We start from the raw sequence: 26,842 nt of genomic DNA, 5'->3' as shown, positions 1-26,842 counted from the left end.
ATAAAAGGAAGCGGCGCAATATTGGTGCCTGGGGCAATAGGAAAAGATAACAGGGGAATTGGGGGAACCAATTATAAGATCGAGAGAGAGAGGGGAATGGGGAGACCGAGAGAGGGGGAATGAGAGGAGAGGGGAATCACAACTGAACCGAGAGGATGGGAATAAGAGGAGAGGGAAATCACAACTGCACCGAGAGGGGAGGGGAATTATAAAACCAGTTAGGGAAATAGGAAATGGGGAATGAATTATTGAGAGGAGGGGAATGAGAGGAGAGGGGAATTACAATGCACCGAGAGGGGAGGGGAATGGCAACAGTGCATTTGGGTTATGTTAATGGGGAATTATAAAACCGGTTAGGGAAATGGGGAATGAATTATTGCATTCGTTTTTCTTGCTCAGTGCACAATTACTTTTATTAATTATAACATTAGTTTTTCGCATCTTAATCTGCACAAGAGGGGAAATGGGGAATGGATTATAGGGAAATGTTATGGTAAATGATTTAATATTTTATTGTAAATGATTGCTCAGTGTTCGTTTTTCATTTTTTTATTGTAAATGATTTAATATTTTATATTAAATATTATATATATTAGATTTTTTTTTATTGTAAGTGATTAAATATTTTATATATATTAGATAAATTTGAAAAAAAATAAATTATTTTCCAGTTCATTTTCCATAACACAAACAAACACTGGAAAGTGTTTTCCAGTTCATTTTCCAGTTGATTTTCCATAACACTACCAAACATCAGAAAATACTTTCCCGAAATTCACTTTCCAGGAATTCACTTTCCCCGGAATTCACTTTCCAAAAGGAATTCATTTTCCTGCAAACAAACGGAGCCTATATGAGAAAGAGACTTAGCCCTGTGCGATATTGATCAAAAGAATCTTAATGGAATAATTCTTCAATATCACAAAATAAAATAAAATAAAAGCATATAATTATCATTGGACAAGGGTAAGAAGAACTTAAACTATATACCAACTAAAAGCTTTATGTATATACAAACCTTAAATCTCATGCACCAAATTAAAATTTACCATCAATAAAACTTAGGAAGTGCGAGCACGCACATATATACATTACACACACACACACACACACACACATAAGAAAAGGCCAACATCTATGCATGCTTTTTTTGTTTTTTTTTTTTGTTTTTACATAGAAATGAAACAAAAGGAAATCCCTACAACTCTCTAAACTCTACTGACACCATCTCATCGCATGATTTAAGGAAACAAAAACTTTAAAGGATCTTATACCATATTACAATTTTAAAAATAAATTAAAAAAGAAATCTCTAGTTGACACTGATATGCCTTCCATTGGAAAATCACCATGTAAAAGTGATATCCTTCTCTATGTTTTGGGTGTTGAATAGTAAGGACTAAATATGCTCTATTTACATAAAACTAGGCTATCAAGAAAAATGGTTATGCTTTACTAGCATTTTCACCTATATGGAAACCAATACTAAAATGCTCTTTTCTCCCCACATATATATAATGTAATCTTCCATGCTTTACCAAATGGAACCATGCATAGCTTACCATAACTAAAACTTTAAAGAAAACTTACATAGGTGATTTCTAGTTGCCAAAAAGCTTGTCATTGTTAAACTCATAAAATACCTTTCTTTCCTCTACCAATGGTTTTACATGATTAAAAACCAAAGAGAAATAACAAACACTTCAACAACCTTTACCCCATAGTTAAAAACTTATTCTTGTCACATATAGTCTGCAACTAAGAAAATAAAAGCAAAACACCATAAAGTGAACACAATCAGGTTTCTTAGAACCACCTTTTTTTTGTTTTCATCTTATAAACACTTAAAAGTATTGCCTTTTTTGTCATATACCTAACCATGAGATTGTCCCATCTTTCTAAAGTGAGACCAAGCTCTCTCTCTCTCTCTCTCTCTCTCTCTCTCTCTCTCTTTATAACAACACACCCCATACATACCTAAAAAAATAAAGTCATGTGAGTAAAGAATTGGAACAAATAAGAGAAAAACATAGATGTTTAAGAGAAGATAAGCTACCCATTGCCATGTATATGTCTCTTTTAAGAAAAACATACCTCTCTCCTAAAACTATAAAATGTGAACTTATATAGGTAAAAAAAAAAAAAAAAAAACAATAAAACCCAAGACCAAACCACTTCTCAAAACCACAGAATCTCCACACTTTTCTTTATGTTAAATAAAAAGGTTCTTTGATGAAAAATGAATGGTAAATATGACTGAAACATATCAAAGCCACATGTTTGACAAGGTCATAAATGCAAATTGAATATGTGAAATGCTACAACTAAAAACTTGGGTTTAAAAGAAAGAGAAAAAATTTATTTGATGGAAATGCATCGAGATTATCAATTGATCATACCTGAAATGACAATTATTCTTTCAACATAGCTAATGATGGATGATGGATAAGATCAAATTTAGGATCCATTAATTAAAGTTAATTTGGGAACTAATCATTGGCTTAAATCAAAATTTATAAGTGAAACTTTACTAGAAGATTTTTAAAAAGATCTAGTATTACTACTACATATAAAACTTTTTTTCTTGGGATTATAATAAAATGCTTGGTTTAGACATAAGTTTGGTCGGGCATCCATTACCAATCAAGTATAGGCTCAAGCCATATAGACAACCCACAAAGAAGATAACATATTGGAAATTCTTTATGATATAGAGACAAATGACCATGATGAAAACATATCTACAAATATAGTATTCACTTTTCCTTGCTTTTTAAAAGTTAAACTTGGCCAATTGCATGATTTAGACAACAATTATGAAGACAATACAAAAATAAAAAAGGGTAAAGATTGTTAAAATCAACTAGTTAGAACTTATGGTCGACCAACATCTAAGTTTTATATTTTCTAAACTAATATTATCTATAAATCTTTATTTAATGATTAGTTAAAGTTGCAAATTAGTTATGATTCATGTGATTATTAGTAAGGAGAAGTTTAGATTGTGGTAAGATTAAATATGTAAACTCTTTATTAATATAAATAATTTGTATTGGATTAGAATTTGATGTTTAGATAAAACTTAAACATTATACTGATATAAATAAGATCATTCAACTATTTGGAAAGATGATCAATCCTATATATACAATTTTTTTTTTTGTAATTTAATCAATCTATCTTTTTTCTAACATTTTGTTTATTTACAACTCTTGTTTTCTTTCTTTTATATTTACTTATTTATTTTCTTGCTTTATTTATCCTTTTTGATTCATGGTTTTTTTTTTTTTATCTATTCTTGTTCTTGTGTGATGCTACTTGGAATAAATATATATTTTTTAAAGTTCGAGATCTTAGAACACCCATGTTCTATTTGATTTTATGAGGTTGCTATTTGTTTTCAGTTGGATTTAATTTATAATTTTAGCTTCTCCTTATCCAAAGAAAGAAAAACAATGAACAAATAGTATAATTGGTTAAAAAATTAATGATTAATTAGCTAATTAATACAAGGTTGATTGCTCTATTTTTATATATTAGATAAACACAAACATAACCTAAGTTTAAAGGAACAAAGAGATTCTATTAACACTAGTGGAGATATAATTGAAAGAAGACTAGATGGCGGTAATTTGAAAAAAAATTATGGTAAACTAATATAGATGATAATTGAAAAAATAAAATTTAAAATTCAATAAATATATATAAAAAAATATCTTCAACTTCTCTTTTTTTATTATATCTATCTAGTTTAAAATAAATATGAATAGTTCGATACTCCATAAAAATTACTGTGAGAATTTAAAAGGTTTTTGAGAGTATAGTAATAATTAATTCTTAAAGTGTTTTTTCTTGGAAATGTATCAAAATAATATTTTTTTTTTAATTTTTAAAAAATTATTTTTAATATTATCATATTAAAATAATCTAAAAATATTAAAATAATTAATTTGAAATAAATAAATAAATAATTTAAATTTAACTTTTTTAAAAAAGTTTTTGAAAAGAAAAAAAAGAAGAAGCTATTAAATGCTACCACAGGAGAACAAGTGACTGCTGTAACTGCCTGAAGCGCACGTTAGTAACAGCTCCTCCCTTGAAAACTATCCTACTCCTGTATATGTACACTACGCCCATGAGATTGCTCGACTCCTCTAGGGCCCCAGTAATTGCGGAACAACGCCTCCCCTGTGCATATATGAAGTGAGAGAGAGAGAGAGAGAGAGAGAGAGAGAGAGAGAGAAGAGGAGAGTGAGTGAGTTACCTAGAGAAGATGGAAGGTGCTGAGGCAACTCGGATAATGATGGGAGTGAACGAGTCAACAATAAAAGGGTATCCACACGCATCGATTAGTAGCAGAGGAGCTTTTGATTGGACTCTTCAAAAGATCGTTCGATCCAATACCTCTGGTTTTAAGCTTCTTTTCCTCCATGTTCAAGTCCCTGACGAGGATGGTTCTCTACATCTCCCTCTCTTTTTATTAAATAAACTTTATCGAATTTCTTTAGGGTTTTGAAGTGAGATGTGCTTTGGAATTGGATAAAGAAAAACAAAAATCCAAATAATCTGACGGATCTTATTTGTTTTTTTTACTTGTAATCATTTAATTTTGTTCTTTAAATTCAACTGTGTTCATATTTCAGCGTTTTTCGTTTCGAAGATGATATGTTAGCTTTCTTTAGAAATGTGAAGAAATGAAGCAACACAACTGCTATGGACAGCTTGTGAAACCTCCATTTATGCTTATTCCTAAATTTGCAACTCTTTCTTCTTCTTCTTCTTCTTCTTCTAACACTTTCTTTTCAATAGGTTTTGATGACATGGATAGCTTGTATGCCTCACCTGAGGATTTTAAAAACATGAAGCATAGGAATAGGACCAGGGGACTTCATCTGCTGGAGTACTTTGTCAATAGATGCCATGAGATTGGGGTAATAGTCAATTTCCTACGCATGACCTCACTTCTATCTTCATTTCCACTTTTCACATCAATGAACTGGACTGGTTGTATTTAATCCTTTAGTTTTAGCTTCACCGTCTTTCCATTGAATGCTTCTAGGTTGCCTGTGAAGCATGGATCAAGAAAGGAGATCCCAAGGAAGTAATTTGCCATGAAGTAAAACGAGTCCAGCCAGATCTCCTGGTTGTTGGAAGTCGCGGTCTTGGCCCTTTTCAGAGGTTTGCTCAGTCCTTGCATTCATGGAATGCTTGACACTTTTCAATGATGACTTTACTAGAAATTCCACATATCAAATGTTTCCTTAAATGCACTGGCAAGTGCTTTCATGTTTGTCCTTTCGAATGGGATCCCAGTTATCTTGAAATCTCTCGTGTTGATCTATCCTGCAGGGTTTTTGTGGGAACAGTGAGTGAATTTTGCCAGAAGCATGCTGAATGTCCAGTGATCTCAATTAAGCGTAGAGCTGATGAAACTCCTCAGGATCCTGTTGATGACTGAACTTGTCTCGATTGTGAATCGTCTTTTTTCCCTGTATTAAAAGATCATGAACGCTATGAACATGCACATGTGAATGTTGTCCTGTTTGAGTAAATGTCTTGCCGATGCTGATTAATAATGGAACTCCATGCCCTTGTTGAAACTGTCGTACCTTTCGCAGTTTCATGGTCAATGTCTTGAGCCTAGCCTTCCATTTTTGGTTTCCCCGGCCGATTTGGATGGGTAAGCATTGTTTGAAAGCGTGCCTAGCCTAGTTTCCTGCCTGGCGATTCCTGATGTAGCAAGATGCCTGGCATGTGCATTAGCGTTGCTGCTCAAGTATCTTCTAAATAAGCAAAGTGTCTTTGTTAGATGAACTCGGTTTATCAACTCATTCATCAACTAAATCAAATAATCAATAGCGATGTGGTACGGTATGGATGAGTCTCACTTGTAGAAAGACGAGTGAAAAGTCCCCCTTGCTGAGCACTGGTAATCTAATGAAGATATTAAAACATTGAAAATCATTTCTTTTTATGAAATGGAGAATAATATCTGCCAAACAATCCCTTTATTCATGTAGTCTAGTTTTCTTGAAGAATATAAACAGTTCCAATGGAACTCCTTTGATATTCTTTCGGGCGACGAAAGGCTACTTCAATCTAGGAAACAGCCGGAAACTCGAAGGGGTTGCCTTTGGAAGCGTTCGCCGGTAACCAAAGCGTCTCATTTCGGCAACCACTTGGGTACTTTGTTTATAGCTTTTTTAGGTTATGCGATAGAAGGGGCTCTGGATCCCCTGCTTTCTGAAATGAATGGATCGGAAGAGGGCTGGGTTCTATTTCCGGGCCGGGCGGGAGGTGAAGGCCATGAGAGAAGATTGCCCTACCGGTAAGGAAGAGAGGCTTGAAAACTTATTGCATGAAGGACTGGAACTGCAGGTCGCTGAAAAAACTAAAAAGAAAATCATGAATCAATTATTTTAATGCATAATAAATATGAGAAAATTATATTTAAAATTAAAATTAAAAATCAATATTTTATTCTCACTCAATATTAATGGGTAAAATCTTGCATATTAGATTAATACATAATTATTTATAAAGTAATTGTTAATATTATCATAAAAACTAACATTGTTAAAAACAATGACATAAAGAGAATTTTATTCCAAAATTGAAAAAGAACAAGAAAAAAAGGCCAATAATTTATTTAAAGATGGTTTTATTCCAAAATTAATAATAATAATAATAATGGATATTCAACAAAAAAAAAAAACGTGTTTTTTTAAAACCCTGGGTAATATTATTGATATTAATAAAAGTCAAGACTACAAAAAATAAAAAAAAATGATAAATTAAATTATAAGAATGATGATATATTCGAGAATTTGAATTAAAATGTTTTGTTCGAGTGTTAAAATATATATAAAAATAAATATAAATAAATAAATAAACATAGAAATGTGAATAAACAAGTGTCAAGATTCAAGAAATGTTACCCGAAAATCATAAAAGTTATGTGAATAAAATTTTTATGGAAGTGAATTTCATGAAACTAAAAGTAACAATGAGTAATTTAGTGAAATTTAAAATAAACAAGTGTCAAGATTCAAGAAATGTTACCCGAAAATCATAAAAGTTATGTGAATAAAATTTTTATGGAAGTGAATTTCATGAAACTAAAAGTAACAATGAGTAATTTAGTGAAATTTAAAATAACCCAGGTAAGATTTGATATAAATAAGTGTCAAGATTCAAGAAATGTTACCCGAAAATCATAAAAGTTAATATTAAGGGACATGGAAGGTATTTTTAAAAAATTTAATTATATACATGGAAGGTATTTTTAAAAAATTTAATTATATATATATAATTAAATTTTTTAAAAATACCTTCCATGTCCCTTAATATTAACTTTTATGATTTTCGGGTAACATTTCTTGAATCTTGACACTTGTTTATATCAAATCTTACCTGGGTTATTTTAAATTTCACTAAATTACTCATTGTTACTTTTAGTTTCATGAAATTCACTTCCATAAAAATTTTATTCACATAACTTTTATGATTTTCGGGTAACATTTCTTGAATCTTGACACTTGTTTATATATATATATATATATATATATATATATATATATATATATGAGTGAAAAAAAAAAGAACAAACTTGCTTTTTCAAAGAGAAGGAAGCATTCGGCCATGAGAGGAAAAACAAATTCAAGCAAGGAAAATTTCTTAATTTAAAAGTGTTAACACTTTGGCTATTGCTTGGTAAGGTGTCCTCACACTTTTAAATAAGATTCTTGAAGAATTTATGCTTTAAATTGATTGAATTTTGTAAAATGAGGAATTAGAGTTCATAATAAATTTTAGGAAAAAATTACAATTGATTGTAAAATTGTGTTAAGATTATTGAAGTGAGTAGAGAAAGTAAGAAATTATGGTAATTGAAGCAAAATTTAAGGTGTTCTTGAAAAAGGGATTTTTGAAAAAATAATAATAAGAAAATAAAAATTTAAGAATTTGGATAGATGATGAAATTGTGCAAGAAATAGATGATATTAATGTTAAAGAGTGAATAGATCATGAAATTTTTTATGTTTTCCTTTGATTTAAATTTTGGTAAAAAAAAATAAATTTAAAGAATATATATGATGATGATGATGATGAAATGAATTGTGTTACAATGTGGAAATTGAAAGAATAGGAAGGAAATTTTTTTTTAAAAAAAAAAACAAGAAAAAGAAGGGAATTTTCATGTTTCTCTCTAAATTTTATTTTGGCAAATGAAATGATAATTGGAAAGTAGAATAATGATGTAATATACTTGTCAATTCATGAGAGGTTGTCAGGCCGACACCATAATAGGGAACTTTAGCTCGAGCTCACTCGTCAGGTAATTACACAGTGCCCGAATTTATTATTGGTCAATATGTATTTTTATCGGATTAATTGTGGTTGATAAATTTGTAATTATTATATTGTTTACTTGAGAAAATAAGATATGCAATGAAATGAATTAATTCTTGAATTAATGGGATTAATGCTTCGGTGAATGGGCGTGATGAGGAATTAAATCCCTGGTTAATGGGATTAGTATCCTATTGAATGGGTAAATCGTTGAATTAATTCTTGATTTAATGGAATTAGTGCTCTAGAAAATGGGCGAGATGAAGAATTAATTTCCTAGTTAATGGAATTTGTACCATGATGAATGGGTGAAACGTTAAACTAATTTTTGGATTGATGACAATAGTGTTTGTTAAATGGACTGGTGGAAAAATTAATCATTTATTAGTGAAAGTAATGCTGGGTTAATTGAGCGATAGGAATAATTATAATTTTGGTTGATGTAAAACACAAAAGAAAAAAAAACAAACTCATAGATTATAATGGAATTTCAATGAATTAGATTTACAAGAATCACTAAATTCTAGCTTTTCAATACAAAGTGAAGTATTTTGGTCTTGCTTTTTTAGCCCATTTGAAATTTAGTTGATATATATATAAAATACTAGATGAGCAAGTTAATTTAATGATCTTTTGACTATTTTGTTTTTAAGAAAAGAAAGGAAGAAAGAAAGAAAGTAGAAAGAATTTTATGGATATCGTTTTTTTTAATCTATCTAATCAAATTATTGTATTAAATCAATTTTTAGGTGCATCTCCTTATCGGATTGAATAGTAGATTAGTTTACATATATTTTGTTGGGTATCATTTTGTAATGAATGAATTTATCATTTTGTTATGTAATATAATGCATCAACAGTTTATCAAAAGCCCTTTTGTGTAGTATAATCTTAATTATGAATTTCTTCTTTAATTATATACTTATTTTGATTACAATTTCGTTAATGATCCTTATTTGTAAATCTTTGAATTGTATAATGTATTTCAGTTATAATTTGTAGAATAATTCTTTGGATTGCATCCATGTAAATGTGGGATATTGAATTATTTAGACATGTGTGAATTTGAATATTGAGAAGTTGTGATGTAATGAGAGGAGGAAGTTCTTGGATGATAGGATGAGTAAGAAATTTGATAATTAGGGATTCTGGAAAAAGAGTCGATAACTTGATACCTAAAAATATAGAGAAAACTCTGCCGAAATTTTTATTGATTACTAAAAAAAATTCCCTAATCTTAATTAAATTATCATTTCCTTGCTCTTTGGTTTGAATATAAATGTTGGGTTTGTAACATGTTTGGTCTTAAAAAAAGCCCAGACATGTATGGGTTTGGAACTAAAACCAAGTAATAAACCTATCATTTGTCTTACATACAAGAACTCAAACTTACCTTTAGGGTGTATGCTCCATAATAATTGTTTTACATCAAGTTTGAGCCTAACACATAAAGCATCTTGAATTATAGGACTTGTGAACGATAAGATAATCACCACTACTAAATTTACCACTATATAATTTGTGCAAAATTTTGAATTATTACAATTGTTAAAACAAGAATGCATTAGATGTGATGCAAGAAAACTACCATGGATCAAGACCCTGAATTGCACTATGAATGAGGTCAAGAAATTGATGGTCCATGTTCAGAATGTTGATGAGGTTGCATTTTTTAGGAATGATGGGTGATTGATAAAAATCATGAGGGTGAAAGTACTGAACCTGACAATTAGAACTCATGTTCACTTTTAGGATCTTGATTACAAGTGTTTCTCTTTCGAGAATGTAGATCTGTGTCCAACTATGAGAGAATATGGAATTTTGAAGGAGTTTCCCAACCATTTGTACATGGTTTATTTCTTATTGAGAGATGATAAAGTAATTCTTAAATTGCCAAAACCGCTTAAAATCCCTAATTTAACTCAATTTTTAGAGAAGAATTCTATTTGTGTTGAAGTGGAAACTATTAGAAGTTAAGTTGGAGAGGAAAAGGTCATAACATGGATCCCTGGGAAAAAGAGATAGACTGGTTGCACTAGACATATTTGATCTAGTGTTGTTTCCAAGCTTGACAAGTGTAATAAGTTTAGAAGTTGTTGCTGCATTTATGGACTATGAAAACACCTAGATTAACCTTGTTGCTACTATATTGGTTGAAACCATCATAACCCTCAACCATTATAGAAAACTGGAAAAGGGGCAATGGGATGTTACACACAGTTATTATAGATATGGATGGTGAGTCATATTGAAATGAAGAAACTGATCTTCAATAATTTTTGGTGTTTTAACCAAAGGAACTTGAAGTAAATGGAAAAAGAAGAATGAGGAAACTTAAGCGATCAAGATTGGATAGAAAAGCTACAAGAGCTACCTAGTAGAAATTTCAAATGGAAAGCCTTATGGGTTATAGCGATAGATGTCTTAATGAGTTGTAGGTAAAGACATTAGGTACCTTTGGTCAAGATTACAAGTTTATAAGTTATGCTTTGTATCTTGTGGTAAGAAAACTATGGGGCATTCAATATATCCCGAGAACTATTGGACTTGACTAATTTTCTAGGTTATTTAAATATCTATATTCACGTGAGGTCCTAAAGATTATCAAACTAGATTGGAATCATTTCGTTCTGATAAAAAAAAAGAGTTTAAAAGTTTGAAGGACCCTAGCACAAGTGAGGAGTATACAAGATGGAGGCATTTGACTTTCACTATTGTTCTTAGGATACCATATTCTAAAACTGGACCTTTGCAGGTTATGAAAGAGCCCATAAAAAAAAAAAAGGTCAATGATGAGGAGGAGCTGAAAGAGTAAATAAAAAAGCTCTAAATAGAATTAAGTAAGAGCAAAAGAGACAAGGTACATTTAGAAGCAATAGTGCTAGAAAGAGAAAAAAAAAAAAAAGGGATTCTAGACAGATAAATTTAATCTAATGATGCAAGAATAACATTGTTAGAGCTGTAATTGGGTAAAGATAAGGCCATTAGGGGAGAATCTGAGAAAGACAGAGGAGAACTAGGTCTAAACTGGATGCAAAACAATTTTGAACTTGAAGCATTGAAGTATAACTTCAATAACTAACAAGGAAGCATGAAATATTATCAAGATAAATTTGTATGAGTTTAAGTAGAATTGGTAGACAAGGCTTAAAGATATAAGGAGCTTAACAAAAAAATATGTGATGATGAAAAGCAGACCAGCTGAAGCACAATAAGCAGTAAGGGTTAAAGGAAACAGTAAAGCAATCAAGGCTGTTGAAGTAGATCTAATGATTAAAAAAAATGAAATCAAGGTGCTGAGAATGAAGCTTGACAAAGAACGAGAAAAAGGTGAAGCATTTGAAAGAGAAGTTATTAGCATTAGAAAATCATAACGGCTAGATTAACATCAATAACAATGCCTTGAATCGAAGCAATATGTTGTTCATAGAGAGGATGACTAAGATGGATAATCAAATGGATGAAGTTGCTAGATATGACAAGATTCTTAGAACCAATGCCCAAAAGGTTGGAGAGGACATCCTTTGCTGCCATCAGAGTTTAGATGAGACCAATGCTTTTCTAGCAATGATTGAGAATCATAGCTTTGCCTTCCTACCTTTGGCTAGAAAAGTGATTGAAGAAAAAGATTGATGTGCTTTTCTTTTTTCTTGTAATGGGCTTGTTAGTCTTATTAATGAAAAAGAGTTGTAACCTATCTTTTATGCATAATATGTCTATTGATAAACATGATTCAAAGCAACAACTTAAGTAGAATTACTCCTAATAAGAAATAACACTTATCGATCCCATCAATCTTTCCTGGAAATGCTAAATACATATCTAATATACGTTGACATATGGATCACAATCATGCATGTAATCATGTTCTTGCTTATAAATTGTTATATGCATTACATGTTGAAACATAGATTCCTTACCTAAAGTCTATTACACCCGACTGAGAGAAAGGATAAAGAACAAAAAAATGGCTCACTTGAAATCACATTATCAAAGTGAATTAGAATTTGTGAAGAATGAAGTTGCTCGAATGACCAACAACTTATGTCTCCTTCCTATACTCCTTAGAACATGGGAGAAATTCAACAACTAAATAGCATTTTATCCCTAGTACCCTTGTTCAAACTCCATTTACTGGGATTTGACAGTTAAAACACCCTTTAATGATAGATTTACTCGTCCTATGAATTATGATAAATAGGTTGCTCTAGAAAAAAGATTAAGAGTAGTTGAAGCAAATAATCTGATTGACCATATACAGGCAGCAAAAGTATGTTTAGTATCAAATATTATGGTACCAAAGAAGTTTGAATGCCAGAATTTATCAAGTATATAAGACTAGAATGCCCAAACACCTATATTTGATCATGCTACAACAAAATAGCTGAAATTATCTACAATGATAAAATGCTAATCTATTTTTTTAGAATAATTTTCTAAAATCTGCATTAATTTGTTATAAGAAACTGGATAACACGTAGATTAAAAAAATAAAAGAGCTTAGTTCTTAAATAAATAAATTATAAATTATAAAATATAAATATTTTATATATTTAATTATTATCATGATTATTAAATTTAGTTGGGCCTGATGGATCAACTTATGACTGGTATAGATAGATGGGGTGTAAAATAAAATCTACCTGAAATAACAAGTAAATCTAATAAATTAACATATAACCCAGTTAAAAGTAAAATTAAATTTATTTTAAAAAATTAAAACTATACTGTTCTGATGGATGAGGCTAATACCGGATTAACATGATGACGGAGGCCGGGTTGAATTACTAGCTTAGAAGGCAAAGAAATGCGAGAGAGATGGAAGTCCTTTGCAATGACAAAATAATGCAAGTCAATCAACAAAAAGAAGTAGCACCAAATTAACGAAGAACAGGGAATTCCATGTCGTCCCTATCTGATAGATTGTAGTCTCCAACTCAACCAAAACCTGGTTGGTATCTCTCTATCTCCCTCTATTTTTCACCCCTTTTCCTATGTTTTGATCTGTTAGTTAGCAAGTAATGACTAGAGTTTCAATCAGAATCCTTAAAAACTCAAAAACCTTTGCATCTAATGCACAAAACCCCACACTTACTAAGAATTTAGTACCTTCTTCTTCTTCTCTTCAAACAATACAAAACTCCAACTCCATCTCTCTCTCAAACCCGCTTTACAATTTCCTCCCTGAAAATCAAAACCCCAACAATTTTGTCAATCTCATTTACTCCTCTCTCAAACGAGACAACACCCATTTAACCCTTCTACAAAATGATGACGTAAAGGGGCTTATTCATCATCTGGGTGCCAATGAAATCTCTAGGGTTTTATTGAGATGCCAGTCCGATTCTGTTTCAGCTCTCACTTTCTTTAACTGGGTTAAAAATGATCTGGGTCTCAAACCCTCTACTCTTAACTATTGTCATATTCTTCATGTTTTAGCTTGGTCTAAAGAATTCGAACAAGCTATGAAATTCTTAACTGAATTGATTCCGTTGGTTAAAGAAACTGATGAAGATGTGTTTCAATGTTTGTTTTTGTGTTGTCAAGACTGTAATTGGGACCCTATTATTTTTGATTTGTTACTTAAGGCTTATGTGAAAGCGGGTATGATTAAAGAAGGTTTTAGGACTTTTATGCAGATTTTAGAGGTTGGTTATGCTCCTAGTGTGATTGCTTGCAATTATCTTCTGAATGGGTTGTTAAAGTCGAATCATATCCATCTTTGCTGGCATGTTTATGGAGAGATGGGAAGAGTTGGTGTTATCCCGAATTCATATACATTTAATATTCTGACCCATCTATTTTGCAAGGATGGAGATATCGATAGGATGAATGATTTCTTGGAGAAGATGGAGGAAGACGGCTTTGAGCCAGATATAGTGACATATAATACGCTGATTAATAGCTACTGTGGAAGAGGAAGATTGAGTGATGCGTTTTATCTGTACAGGATAATGTATAGAAGGTGTGTCTTGCCAGATTTGGTTTCATATACTGCATTAATGAATGGCCTTTGTAAAGAAGGAAGGGTGAGGGAGGCTCACCAACTCCTTCATAGAATGGTTCACAGAGGGTTGAAACCAGATGTTGTTTCATATAATACTCTTATTTGTGGTTATTGCAAGGAAGGAAAGATGCTAGAGTCTAAGTCATTGTTGTATGAGATGATAGGAAATGGGATTTCCCCCGATAGTTTTACTTGTCGGGTTCTTATTCAAGGATACAGGAAAGAGGGTTGGTTAATTTCCGCTTTGAATTTGGTTGTGGAGCTTGAGAAATTTGGTGTTTCAATCTCTCCAGATATTTATGATTATCTAGTAGCTTCTTTATGTGAAGAGGATAGACCGTTTGCAGCAAAGACTCTTCTGGAAAGAATGTCTCAGCGTGGTTATATACCTCATGTGGAAATCTATAATAAACTCATCGAGTCTCTCTGCAAAAGTGATTGTGTAGCAGATGCATTGTCTCTAAAAGCTGAGATTGTTGTTGGGAACATAAACCCAAATCTTCTTACCTATAAAGCCCTCATCCGCTGCTTGTGTAGAATGGGCAGAAGTATAGAGGCTGAAAAGTTGATGGAAGAAATGCTTCATTTTGGTTTGCAACCTGATCCAGAAATATGCAGGGCCATGATACATGGGTACTGCAGAGAAAAGGATGCTGGCAAAGCAGAATCGTTATTGGTATTGTTTGCCAAGGAATTTCAAATTTTTGATAGTGAGAGTTATAGTACACTTGTCAGAATTGTTTGTGAAGATGGTGATGTGGCCAAGTTCATGGAGCTGCAAGAACGGATGCTGAAAGTTGGATTTGCACCAAATAGCCAAACTTGCAAGTACATGATTGATGGCTTAAGGAAAAATGTGGGACTGGTCAAAGAAAAACTTATCCTTGAATGACATAAACGATCAATATTTGGAGGGGAAGGTTGCAAGTGTTCGCTGGGTAGATGATCACTGGGAATTTAAGACTGACATTGCAGTTTCGTTTGGCCTTCAATCATATCACAGTGCTGGTTGTGGAGTTTTGGATAGACGATGGAAAAAGTGGATTGTAAGGTACTATCTTCTATAGAACATGTAAACCCTACAGTAAAAAGTGTTGAATTCTTAAAAAGAATCAAGTGTCATAAAATACTGTACCATCTCATGAAACCTTTTCTTTTCACAACCATCTTGTTCAGTCTGCATTTTGATGCATGCATGATGGAAACTAACAAGTAGAAAGATTGTCACAGAAATCAAGCTAATTCATATGCTCAATTACATTGAAATTGAAGCAAGTGAACAGCAAGCAAAGCATTCAACACCATCATTAGCAAGTGAAGTAGGTTTTTTTTTCACTGAATTATTCGGTCCATACTTCAAATTAGCTGATTCACTCATCATGTCAAGTCAGGCCGGCAACTATTAAGGCTCTTCCACAAAGCAGTCATCGTATCAGGGCCTGAGAGAGTATTTGGATCTTGGGCCAAGTTATTGGGCTTTCTTAGCTAAACTTTGGGGCCTCTCCCGCAAAGCAGTCATCGTATCAGGGCCTGAGAGAGTATTTGGAGCTTGGGCCAAGTTATTGGGCTTTCTTAGCTAAACTTTGGGGCCTATATTCTTGAACAATTCTAGTTAGCAAAGATGCCATTCTAGATATATTCACACTGTAAAAGAAGCCCTCTTTGATTCGCATTTGGCTTCTCTAACATGGTAGATTACAAAGAGCCACGCAGTATAAATTTTAATCATCTCTTATCTTCTATGATTGAAAAATTAAAATTCAAGTTTTGAAACTAATAAAACCTAAATGACAAGCTGGTTTTATTATTGTTAAATTTTATTATATCTAATTCTAGTTTCCTCAACGATGGCTAAGAAAGAAGTATTGGAACTTTGGTGCTCTGTGATCACTCTTGTTAGCAGTCATATACTGCGCGCCTTCTAACTAAATTATAAGTGCATTCCCTTCCAGAATTCTTTGAAGTTTCGAAACCAAATAAAGAGACAAAAATCCCAGAATTCTTCACATGTCTGCTGCTATCAAATTCTGCATGTTTAAAAGTTTATGAAGGACATGAATCTATTGCGAAGGAAAGTCTTCGGTTTCAAATCATTAAAGATTCTTGACGAAGGAGGGGGGAAACTCATGTTTGAAGCAAAGGAATGGCCAAAATAGTTATGAAGGGAAAAGCTAAATAACAACAAAAATACAAATCAAACCCTCAACCTTGTGAGATAAAGAAACTAGCAAAAAGAAGAAAATAAAGTCTAAGGGAATTACATTGTATTTTGTTTTTTAAAAAAAAACACCACCCTCATGCTAAACAATTGCATTTCATAAGTTCAGATTTGTCACACATAGCCTCACAGGTTTTCCTTCCTCCACCTATACCAGTGCTAATTTATATATTAACTTGTCAAGAGATTTGTTTTACTAGTGCATATATCTTGGGAGGATGGTAATTTGAGTAAGCGTTTGGGAACGCCGTGCAAACCGCGTTCCCATTAAATTTGAATTTTTTTAAAAAAAAATTTAATACGATTTGTATTTTTTGGATCGTTTTGATGTGCTGATGTCAAAAATAATTTTTTAAAAAATAAAAAAACATCATTGATATGCATTTCTGTACGAAAAATTATTTGAAAAATAACCGCTGTTACACTATCAAACACGCTCTGAGTCATCAACATGTCTTGTATTGCTAACACAACTTTCAACATAGCATTGCTTGCTCAGATTATTCATTCAAGTCATTATCCCTTTGTATCATAAAGTCATATCTAGGCATATCGCCTGCCTATCTTTAGAATTAGCAAGGATTTCATGAATCTAAATAGACACTTCACTCTTTATCATACCATAAAGGTTCGGTCAAAATCTTTGTTCTTGCATTATGAATAAAAAAGAAAAAATCATGTCTTGCTTGATACTATTATTAAAAATTATGACTTACTTTATAATTTTCTGAAATATTATTTTAATGATTTTATCTAAAACAATTTTATTTAAAAAAACAAAACCTCTAATTAAAAAATAAAAAATATATGATGGGTCAATAGTCTAAAGCCCAAGCTTTCCTAGGCTTCAATGAAAAGCTAACATGCTTGGCCTTTAAGAGAAAGATCAAGCCTATGTATCTAGGTTAAAGGGAAAAAGCTCCAGGACACCTGGGTTAAGAAGACCAGGCCTGTGTGCTTTTATTTTTTAATAAGCAAACAACATATTATCTGCATGCACAAGTAACATATCATCTACTAGACCATATTTTTTATCACCTTGGAAGTGACCAAAAAAATTAAGATTCGAGTTTTTAAATTCTAAAAACCTATATTTCAACTTGTATTTATATGTAAACTCACCAAAAATATCTTACGGGCCTCAATAACTTCATTTGCAACACGATATAACATGTCATAAGAAATAAAAATTAAAAAATAATCAAAATGAATAAAATAAAACTTTATGGGCTCTCATCACTTTTTATTAGCATAGTCAAAAAGTCAAACCATCTTTATTGAGCTTCTCTCCGCAAGATGAATTCATTGACACTAAATTTAGGTTTTTTGGTGGTCTCCCAAAGCTTTTCTCTCTCTTCTATTTTTGTAGTGACTTTGTTTTCTTCCCTTTCAATAATCAAGCACTACAACATGAAAAAAATAAAATTTGAAGAATAAATAAAAAAACCTAAAATTAGAGACAAAATTATATAATCAATTGTGTTTTGTTTAATGGTGAACAATAGGGATTACACAATTTTCTACAATGCAATTTATAGTGATTTGTTCTTAGTAAACAGAAGCAAAAGCTACAGGAAATAATCATTTGGCGTGCAGTATTCATAACCGACCCATCATGTGAGTTTTCCTCATCTTCCACGTGAAGGGTTTACTCACATTTAACATGCGAGGAAAAAAAACAGTGTGCTTCAAAAAAGTTAGGTGTTCCTCGTGTGATGTAAGGCATCAATTATTTGACGTCCTTTTCCATCTTTCCCATCTATACAAGGCACTGCAAAAACAGAGGAAATGTGGCTTGGTGTTCTACCCAAAACTCTTAATTTTGGAAAAGAATTTGTTGCTAAGGTTAACGGCTGGTGCTCTTCGGATGCAAACTCTTGAGAAGCTGGTCCGATTGTCATCATCGCAAGACCTAACTTTTGTTTTTTCCTCTTTAAAAAAATAATCCAAGAGTCTTTTCTGGTGAGAGCACATGCCGGAATTGCCTAGCTAGTCGTGGAGTTTAGGGTTACTAAAGCTATATATTAATGTACAGAGAGTTCAAGTTTCATTAATTATGCAAATGGGAACAACAAAAGACATAATCAAAGAATAAAATGAACCAAAAAAGAAAACAGATCCATTAAGCTTGATAATACACAGGCAATCTAAGTTCATAGATTTTGCATGGCCGTTTACCATGGAATAAGAGCTCATACAGTGGGGGGAGATGGTGGTCATTAACTTAATTGTTTGTATTAAGAATTAATATCAAATTAATAACGATGATAATATGGAAACAAAACGCAGAAAGGTCACATGTAAGGAATTTAGAGAGAGCATGTGAAGACATCCTAGCTTCCGCGGCAAGAGTTAGGCCAGTGTCGTCAGTCAATTTTGCATGGGCAATCATCAAAACGGGAAAGAATTCATCGACAGCCAAGCTGAGATTGGCTAAGAATAGTTTTTATGTAGATTGATGCGTGTCAACTTTCTACTGAAAAATGCTTTCATCTGTTTCATCGACAGAGCCGCCAGATTACGACCAAAGTGGAGTTATAGCTAGCTAGGTTACATATCGATTGAGAGTTTTAGGCAGAGAGTTAACTAAGACATAGATAGAAAGTGGATATTAATTCCTTCATTAATTGTGGATAATCTTAACGCATGCATTCGTTGAATTAATGACTTTGTTTTATTTTATGCAATCCTTCCTTCCTTTCTTTCCTTCTTTCTTTCTTTCACAGTCGCTATCTACCTGCAATAGAGGCCGTCTGTTCTTCATTCACTTATCCCATGTTATTGCGTAATTGCCAAGATGGAGGACAATCCCTCTCTCTAAATTGAGTGTTGAATATATATATCTGATACTCGTAAGAAAAAAAAATAAAGTTAACTTGTCTAAATCCTAGTTTTAAGGTTACCATATCACTGCAAAAGGTATATTTAGGTGAAAAGGTACGTTTTCTTTGACTTCTTGTGAGTTAGAAGAGATAAACGTATATTTCTCTACGTTAGCTAGCTTTAATGCTAATGAGAGTACTATATATTTGCTCAAAGCTTCATATTAATATAATTTTATATATTAGATAAAAGGTTGTTAGAAGATCCTTTCATTCATCAAACAATTTCATGATGATGATGATATCTCTACTAAAGCTTTACAAAATAACATTAAATTCTATTTTATCAAGAGTCGTGGAACCTTAATTTACTCAAAGATCATGATATTTATGTTTAAAAATTGCAGAAAACAATCATTTGGTTATAACCAAAACTACTTATTTATAGCATTTTAAAGAAGAAATTGTTTTAGAAAAATAGAACAAAACCAACCTCAACCTCTTACCAAAAACAAGATTGAAAAAATCAAAAGAAAATCAAATCATTGACTTGTTCTAAGATACCAATAGTTTTATGGCATAGAAAGCAACATATAGTATATCTAACATATGAAAAAATAATTTAATAAAGAAACTTATCCCAACCGAAGCCAGACTGATGAACTTTGAACAAAAACCCTTTATAGAAAAGAAATTCAAGATCTCTTACACAGATTAATAATTAGATCAAGTAGCTAGGTCTACTTAGATTTGTGCAACATTTTATACTATTAAAAATGTTGAAAAGGAGCAACTAATTTCAAGACTAGTTATTAACTATAAACCTCTTAATAAGGTTTTAAAATGTTTCGGTTACCTATTTGAAACAAAAAGGATTTTCTTCTGCACTTTGCTAAAGCTAAGATCTTTTTTGGATTTTATATAAAATATCAATTTTGAAAAATTTTATTAAAGAACACCGATACAAAACTATATCTATAGTTCCATTTGGTCAATAGGAATAGAATATAATGCTTTTAATTTGGTCTAAAAAATACTCCCTTAGAATTCTAAAGGATTAAGAATAATATTTATTCAAAATTTTCCCAAATTCTCATAATTTATATTGATGATATTATAGTTTTCTTTTCTAATATAGATCAACTTTTCAAACTTCTAGCAATATTACTAGATATCTCTAAGAAAAAAATGATCTTGTTGTATCTAGATTCGAATTAAGTTTATTCCAAAACAGAGTTTGATCATTCTTTAATTATTATATATATTCATCAAGTAACAATTATTTCTATAGAAAAAAGATCAATCCAATTTGTTGTAGTTCCAATATTAAATTACAGATAAAAACAATTACATATAAAAAACCTTAACTATGTGACAGATTTTTATCCAAACCATATATACAAACCTTTGCATGATAGGTTTTTTTAAGTTTCCAATCCAATAAATTCCTCAGCTTGTAGCTCAAACTGATCACCAAAAAAAAAACCCAAACACTTGTTGACAAAGCTTGTCTAAAGGTTATCACATGGTAAGAACAATTATTGCCTCAACAATTAATGCCATCATCTACTAAAATAAAAAGAGAAATCCTCATAGCGGGAGAAATAAGTCTTGATATATCAAGCCATGCAATCTTGAGTTTGACAAAGCAGCTTTAGTTGCTACAAAATCCAAAGAGATGGCATGCCCCTCTTCAAACTATTTTCCCAAATAAAGAGGTGGTGATTTCAAAAACTCCTCAAAATAATCTTCAAAGACAGCAATTTTTAAGAATATTTTTCAAAACTAAAATTTCAAGAATTCTTGCTAATAGAAAATGGGTTTCGATCATCATGAAAATCCAAGGATTAATTATTTTTGCTAAGAATATTAGGCTGCTGGCTCTACCATCTAGGAGACTGGCTTTGCTGCCCAAATCAATTGCTTTTTATCTCCATCGATTAAGAAAAAGCTTCTAAGGCCATTCATTCATATATATATATATATATATTAGATACTGTATACATTCATACATTTGTGTGTGTATTACAAGCCGTTGATGCGTAATAAGTTTTAGCATATCTATATATATATATATATATATATATATATATATATATAAAATACAACCGATCGAGTGGCAACTATGGACAAACCCTAATAATACTGATCCGAAATAGGATCATTTGGGACATAGCATAAATGTTCCCATAAACTTAATTAATCGCCATTAAGTAACTGCATGGACCACAGATCCTCCATGCTCCAATAATTTTCGTTCAGTTCTTGAGGTATGTTCGCCCCTGAAAAGGCATCCACGTCTCCTTGGTAGGGTGGAAGACAATTGGACACCATTAATTCGGTTGTGCTGGAAACTTGGCTGCTACTGCTCCCATGTTCATTCGTCTCAGAACTGACCTGTGCGGCAAATGTTTCAGCTTGCTTAATGTGCTTCTGGATTCTAGTTCTCCAGTAGTTCTTTATTTCGTTGTCGGTCCTCCCTGGAAGATGCTTTGCAATCTTCGACCACCTGGATGCGCCATGAATTTTCAGAAAAAAAGATGGGAAAAAACGCTTAATTAATCTCCTTCTGGTCAGTCCTCTAATTATCGCATATGATTTATAATGTTTGAGGAAAATAATTTGAAAACAAAGCTATAAAAATCACCACAAGTGTCATAAGAAAGATTCGAAAATGTCACAAGTAAAAATAATTCCAATAAGATGCCATAACTTTGTCATGTTTTCTTTAGCATAAATGTATGTAAAAATTATCTTCATCTCGAGCTACTTTCAACTACAAAATAAATAGTACTTTCCGTAAAAACTTTTGCTTATTCCTGTAAATATTTTTACTTACATTTATGCTAAAGAAATTGGAACAAAATAATTCTGAAAGCTAACCTTTTAGATATAAGGCACACTATCTCACATAATCCAATATAAAAAAAATATATAATTTCTCGATATACAAAAATATATTAGTCTAGACCACTAATATATCGAGCATATGACAATTTAATTAAGATTATTTGAGTGGACAACACATTTTTTTAATTAAGGGACAAGACACAACATCTCGCAATTAATTAAACCATGATAATTCACTCCAGTCGACTATAATTTTAAAATTAAAAGTATTATAACAATTTTGTATGTAAATAATTACCAGCCCCATGTTTTGTGAATGTTTTAGATTTACAGCGTGGCTAATTTTCGAGGTCCGGAGTTATTGTGGGAGGAAATCATCTACCACACGTTCAAAAAGTGGCTTTAGTAATCATCAACTTCAATGCTAAAGGCAATTGTAATTCAAAGGCACAAAAACATAATTTATCTGTAATTTGATAATATAGAGATGCCACTTTAATAAAAAAAAAATGAAAGAAAATTATTTAGAATTATTATTAAATTTGACTTATAGATCGATTTTAAAATTTTTTGATTTAACTTTTTATCTAATCTGAATTTAAAATTAAATTGTGTGAAAATTATAAAAACAACTCAAACAAAAAGTAAAATGTGTGGTTTGATTTTTTAAATAAAAATTCAATATGAATTTTTTTATTTAATATTGAGATATTAAAATATTAAATTGATTGAGACTTTGCGGTTTAATTCACCTAATATTTTATCAAATTGATGGACTCCATTGTATTTAAAAACTTTATTTTTTCTTAAATTATTTATTTACTTAATTATATAATAACAAAAATAGACAGTTATAAAACTAAACATAAGTTAAAAGTTGAGACATTTGTTTGAAATTATAATAATTTTATTAAAAGCAAATTAAAATAATTAATGAAGATAAATTTAAAATCAAATAAGTATTAAAAAAAAGAATGAAAAAAGTTAAAGTAAAAATGAGGGAAATTGCCAAAAAAAAGAAGAAGAATTAAAAAAAAAACCATTTTCTTTACTCTTTATATGAACAAACAAATCCCAACTCTTTTAGATAAATCAAATAATGCTACATGTTATTTAGTTTTGAAATTAAAAATAAATAAATAAAAAATCTGAACTTTGTTAATGAAAAGATGAACTTGGTCTTCAAAAGGAAGGTGACGAATTTTAGTCGTTTTAAATAATTTTTAACGAGGGGAAAAACAAAACTATACACGTATGTGTTGATGCTTAAGGATAATTAAAAAGAGTTTTGAGCTAGTAGCATATGTATCTACTGCAATTGTATACACAACTACAACTATGATAAAAACAAAACGATAAGAAGAATTAAATACACTTTATCATAAAAACATGGGAGATATCTACATCAATCGATTCAAAATAACTTCTCTTTCTCTGTAAAGGTACGTAGGCTTTCCATGTGACAACATGGACATAAAAAACCTTAAAATAGGATAAATGTAAACTTCTGTTGCCAACTTTGTATGAATTTCATTCAAGATGTTCACATGGGTCCATTGCCATTATCAACATCTAGCTGTAATGTTGGGTTCTGATAGATTTTTAGAACCCTTTTCAGACCGTTTTGTGGAAAAGACCTTTCTTTGTGTATTGTGTTTATGTGGGAGAAAAAGGGTTTTTTTTTTTCCAGTTGTACTCTATAAAATGGCGCAACGAAAGCAGCGTTTTTGAGCCAAAATAAGAATATCAAAAGCAAAATTTATACCGTGTGGAGTAGGGATCCGTCATCCTTCGTCCATGCAGCCACAAGCAGGTAGCACACAATTAGCCGCAATCTCCTCATAGTTTTGGTGGAGGATCGTAGGAGAAATTAGCTGTTTCCCCTTTAAAAATCTATTATGGTTATTGGTTTTGGGATTTGATATATAAATGGGACGCTTCTTCAAACACCTGTGTCTTCTTGACATTAGGTTGCTGATTAATTTGATTTTTGTCATGTGTGCTAGTTAATGGAGGGTAGGTTCATTAAAATTAAACTGATGTGCAGAAAATATTTAAAAAGCAATAAAACTTTATAGATTCAAATAGTAAGAGTATAATGAATTGGTGGGTTTTTTTCAGCCATGAAAGGTTCAAAAGCTGAAAATTTTGCTTCAAATCAAATGAATAACGCAGACCCTGCTACATTACTATCTGAATCTTTCTCATCATTCTCGCTAAGACTGCTGCAATCTGTACGAATAGGGACTTTAAGAACTGTGCTTTCCTTAATTATAAGGACAGCTGAGAGATCAGGGACTGAATCTCTTCTTCGTCTTCCAATGTCGACAAAGATAAATGCAATACTTTCAAACATTGTTTTATTGCTCGAGCAAGGTGGGAAAGGAAAGTATATATTATATTTTATGTTCTAGTTTCCGCTTATATATGATTAATAATACTATACATATGCAATATATAATCATAACATGAAGCTAACCTGTTTCCCCACTTAGCATGCAGTTCCATGATCAAGAGCTGTTCTTCAGGTGTAATATTCCCTCGTCGAAGGTCGGGCCGCAAGTAGTTGAGCCAACGGAGCCGGCAACTCTTTCCTGTACGTTTCAGACCTACAATTAGGTCATGAAACAAAACGTTAACATAGTCTTTGTTACTAGGGTTTGTCTTAAGAGACCGTCAGGAAAATAAAAAAAAAAAACCCTTGAATGATTAATTATTAGTAAAAGAAAAATTAATAAGATGTATTAGAAACAGTACCGTGGAGATTTTTTTTTTCTGTTGGGGCTAACTTCTCTACACTACGTTACAAACATTCTATTATTGGTTTTCTTTTTCTTTTTTTTCTTTTAAACAGAATTTTTAGAATTGAATCTTTGTGTCTTTTAGAAAGCCATTTTCTTTTTAGCCATCTTATATAATTTATTTTTTCACTCTTTATAAAATTATGATCTCATTTTAACCCAAAAAATAGAAAGGAAAAACAGAGAGGAAAAGAAGAGATCACTGGTGCCACAGATTACCTGCAGCTTTAGCAAGCGAGTTCCATACACCTTCACCGTGGTTCGCGATGTGGCTGGTTAAGATCAAGTCTTCTTCCAAGGTCCATGGCCCTTTTCTTACTTCAACATCCTGAGAGTTGGATGGTGTTTTATCCATTTCGTATTTCTTGGAGGGAGGGAGGGAGAGAGAGAGAGAGAGAAAGCTGAAATGGTGAGATAAGGAAGGCTGCTATGGGCGGGCTTTATAGAGCCAGTCGATCTAAGTTAATATTTACATTATCTAGTAATCGACATTAATCTGTGTTACAGAAGGGAGCCTTCGACCTAACTATGTTCTTAATAACAAATGCATGCGTGCATATAAACGATATCTGCATGCATGCATGGCCGCATCTTATTTGCTTCTTTTTTTATATATTTTTTTTCTTATGTTAGAACGACCGCGAGACGCCGTCAGCTCCAAAGCACAAGACATGCTCGGTTAAAATTAAATCAAGGAAAATCAGTACAAGATTTTGCAGTTTTATCAACAAAAATATTTTATTGGTGTGTGATTAGAAGTTTATTAATAAATTATTTATTGACTATATTACCGACAGAATACATTCGTTGGCTTTTTTTTCGTCGGTGATTCCACATTCCGTCGCTATATCGGTTGGAAAAACAAAAAAAACCATTTGCCGACAGTTTTACAGACATAATTTGTGCGCCAAAAAAAAGTTTCCTATTTGAAATTTACCAACGAATTTTTATTTCGTTGGTGATATAGAGTATTACCGATGGCCAGTTACCGCCGGTAAATTTGTCGGTGAGTGTTTTAAATACCGACTGAATATATCCGTTTGTAAATTCATTGGTACTTGTGGCAGCTACTATCAAATGCCGACAAATTAATTATGTCGGTAAACTTGTCGGTGACTGTATGAAATACCGACCGAATGTATCCGTCTGGAAAGTCGTCGGTGATGGTGGCAGCTACTGTCAAATGTCGACGGATGAATTCCATCGGTAAAAACCCTTTGAAATTGTTTTTTTAAAATTTGTTTTTTAAACATCTATATTCCATCTCGGGTTGCTTGGACCGGGTATGACAGTAGATAAAAACATGAACTCCAAATGACAGCAGCAAATGACCCAAATGGGTTGAATCCGTCTGTACACAACCCAAGACGCACATTCCTTGATTCAGCTGAAAAGTGAGGATGCACATTGTTAAAGTGTTTCCACGCTTCGCCGTCAGAAGGATGCACCATCACACCATCAACCACATCATGTGCCTGGTGCCATGTCATGTGCTCAACAGTCCTTGGTGACATAAATAACCTCTGCAGTCTAGGTGTGATCGGGAAGTATCTAAGTTTTTTATATGCCACTAGAGTCTTTCCCCTGCTAATTTTGGGTTTGTAACGGGAATGCTCGCATGTCATGCACTCGGTCATCTCAGCATTTTCAAGGTAGTATAACATGCAGAACTTAGAGCACATGTTAATTTTTTGGTATCCTAAACCGAGGGGTTTCATCATGGACTTCGCAGTATAGAAGTTCTCTTTCATCCTGTTCCTTTCAGGTAAAATGCTTCTCGCCCATTCAATAA

At 31.9% G+C, this 26,842-nt stretch overlaps 3 protein-coding genes across 3 annotated transcripts; 2 read left to right on the top strand and 1 right to left on the bottom strand.

Moving 5' to 3' along the window:
- The first annotated feature begins 4,134 nt into the window (after positions 1–4,134).
- LOC118058250 (universal stress protein A-like protein) lies at positions 4,135–5,600 on the top strand. Its single transcript, XM_035070959.2, has 4 exons — positions 4,135–4,454; positions 4,810–4,931; positions 5,060–5,178; positions 5,350–5,600. The coding sequence occupies exons 1-4, from the start codon at positions 4,274–4,276 to the stop codon at positions 5,456–5,458; spliced, it is 531 nt and encodes a 176-aa protein (XP_034926850.1). The 5' UTR covers positions 4,135–4,273; the 3' UTR covers positions 5,459–5,600.
- Positions 5,601–13,107: 7,507 nt separating this feature from the next.
- Positions 13,108–16,147, top strand: LOC118058246 (uncharacterized). The gene is made up of 2 exons (XM_073405591.1): positions 13,108–15,410; positions 15,590–16,147. Exon 1 carries the CDS (start codon positions 13,374–13,376, stop codon positions 15,249–15,251), a length of 1,878 nt encoding a protein of 625 aa, XP_073261692.1. The 5' UTR covers positions 13,108–13,373; the 3' UTR covers positions 15,252–15,410; positions 15,590–16,147.
- Positions 16,148–21,598: 5,451 nt separating this feature from the next.
- Positions 21,599–25,405, bottom strand: LOC118058252 (MYB-like transcription factor EOBII). The gene is made up of 3 exons (XM_035070963.1): positions 25,270–25,405; positions 24,729–24,858; positions 21,599–21,908 (listed from the first exon to the last, which is right to left on the bottom strand). The coding sequence occupies exons 1-3, from the start codon at positions 25,403–25,405 to the stop codon at positions 21,599–21,601; spliced, it is 576 nt and encodes a 191-aa protein (XP_034926854.1).
- Positions 25,406–26,842: the final 1,437 nt, after the last annotated feature.

This window comes from Populus alba, chromosome 17, assembly GCF_005239225.2.
Source record: "Populus alba chromosome 17, ASM523922v2, whole genome shotgun sequence".
Lineage (NCBI taxonomy): Eukaryota > Viridiplantae > Streptophyta > Magnoliopsida > Malpighiales > Salicaceae > Populus > Populus alba.
Note: the sequence above shows the minus strand (reverse complement) of the source record. Positions and strands in the feature narration are given on the sequence as shown.

Coding starts and splice junctions, on each gene's coding strand:
- LOC118058250 (XM_035070959.2), top strand. CDS start 4,274: ATGGAAGGTGCTGAGGCAACTCGGATAATGATGGGAGTGAACGAGTCA. Junction 4,932..5,059: donor ATAGATGCCATGAGATTGGG/GTAATAGTCAAT, acceptor GAATGCTTCTAG/GTTGCCTGTGAAGCATGGAT. Junction 5,179..5,349: donor GGTCTTGGCCCTTTTCAGAG/GTTTGCTCAGTC, acceptor TCTATCCTGCAG/GGTTTTTGTGGGAACAGTGA.
- LOC118058246 (XM_073405591.1), top strand. CDS start 13,374: ATGACTAGAGTTTCAATCAGAATCCTTAAAAACTCAAAAACCTTTGCA.
- LOC118058252 (XM_035070963.1), bottom strand. CDS start 25,405: ATGGATAAAACACCATCCAACTCTCAGGATGTTGAAGTAAGAAAAGGG. Junction 24,859..25,269: donor CTCGCTTGCTAAAGCTGCAG/GTAATCTGTGGC, acceptor ACCTAATTGTAG/GTCTGAAACGTACAGGAAAG. Junction 21,909..24,728: donor CATGCTAAGTGGGGAAACAG/GTTAGCTTCATG, acceptor TGGCGCATCCAG/GTGGTCGAAGATTGCAAAGC.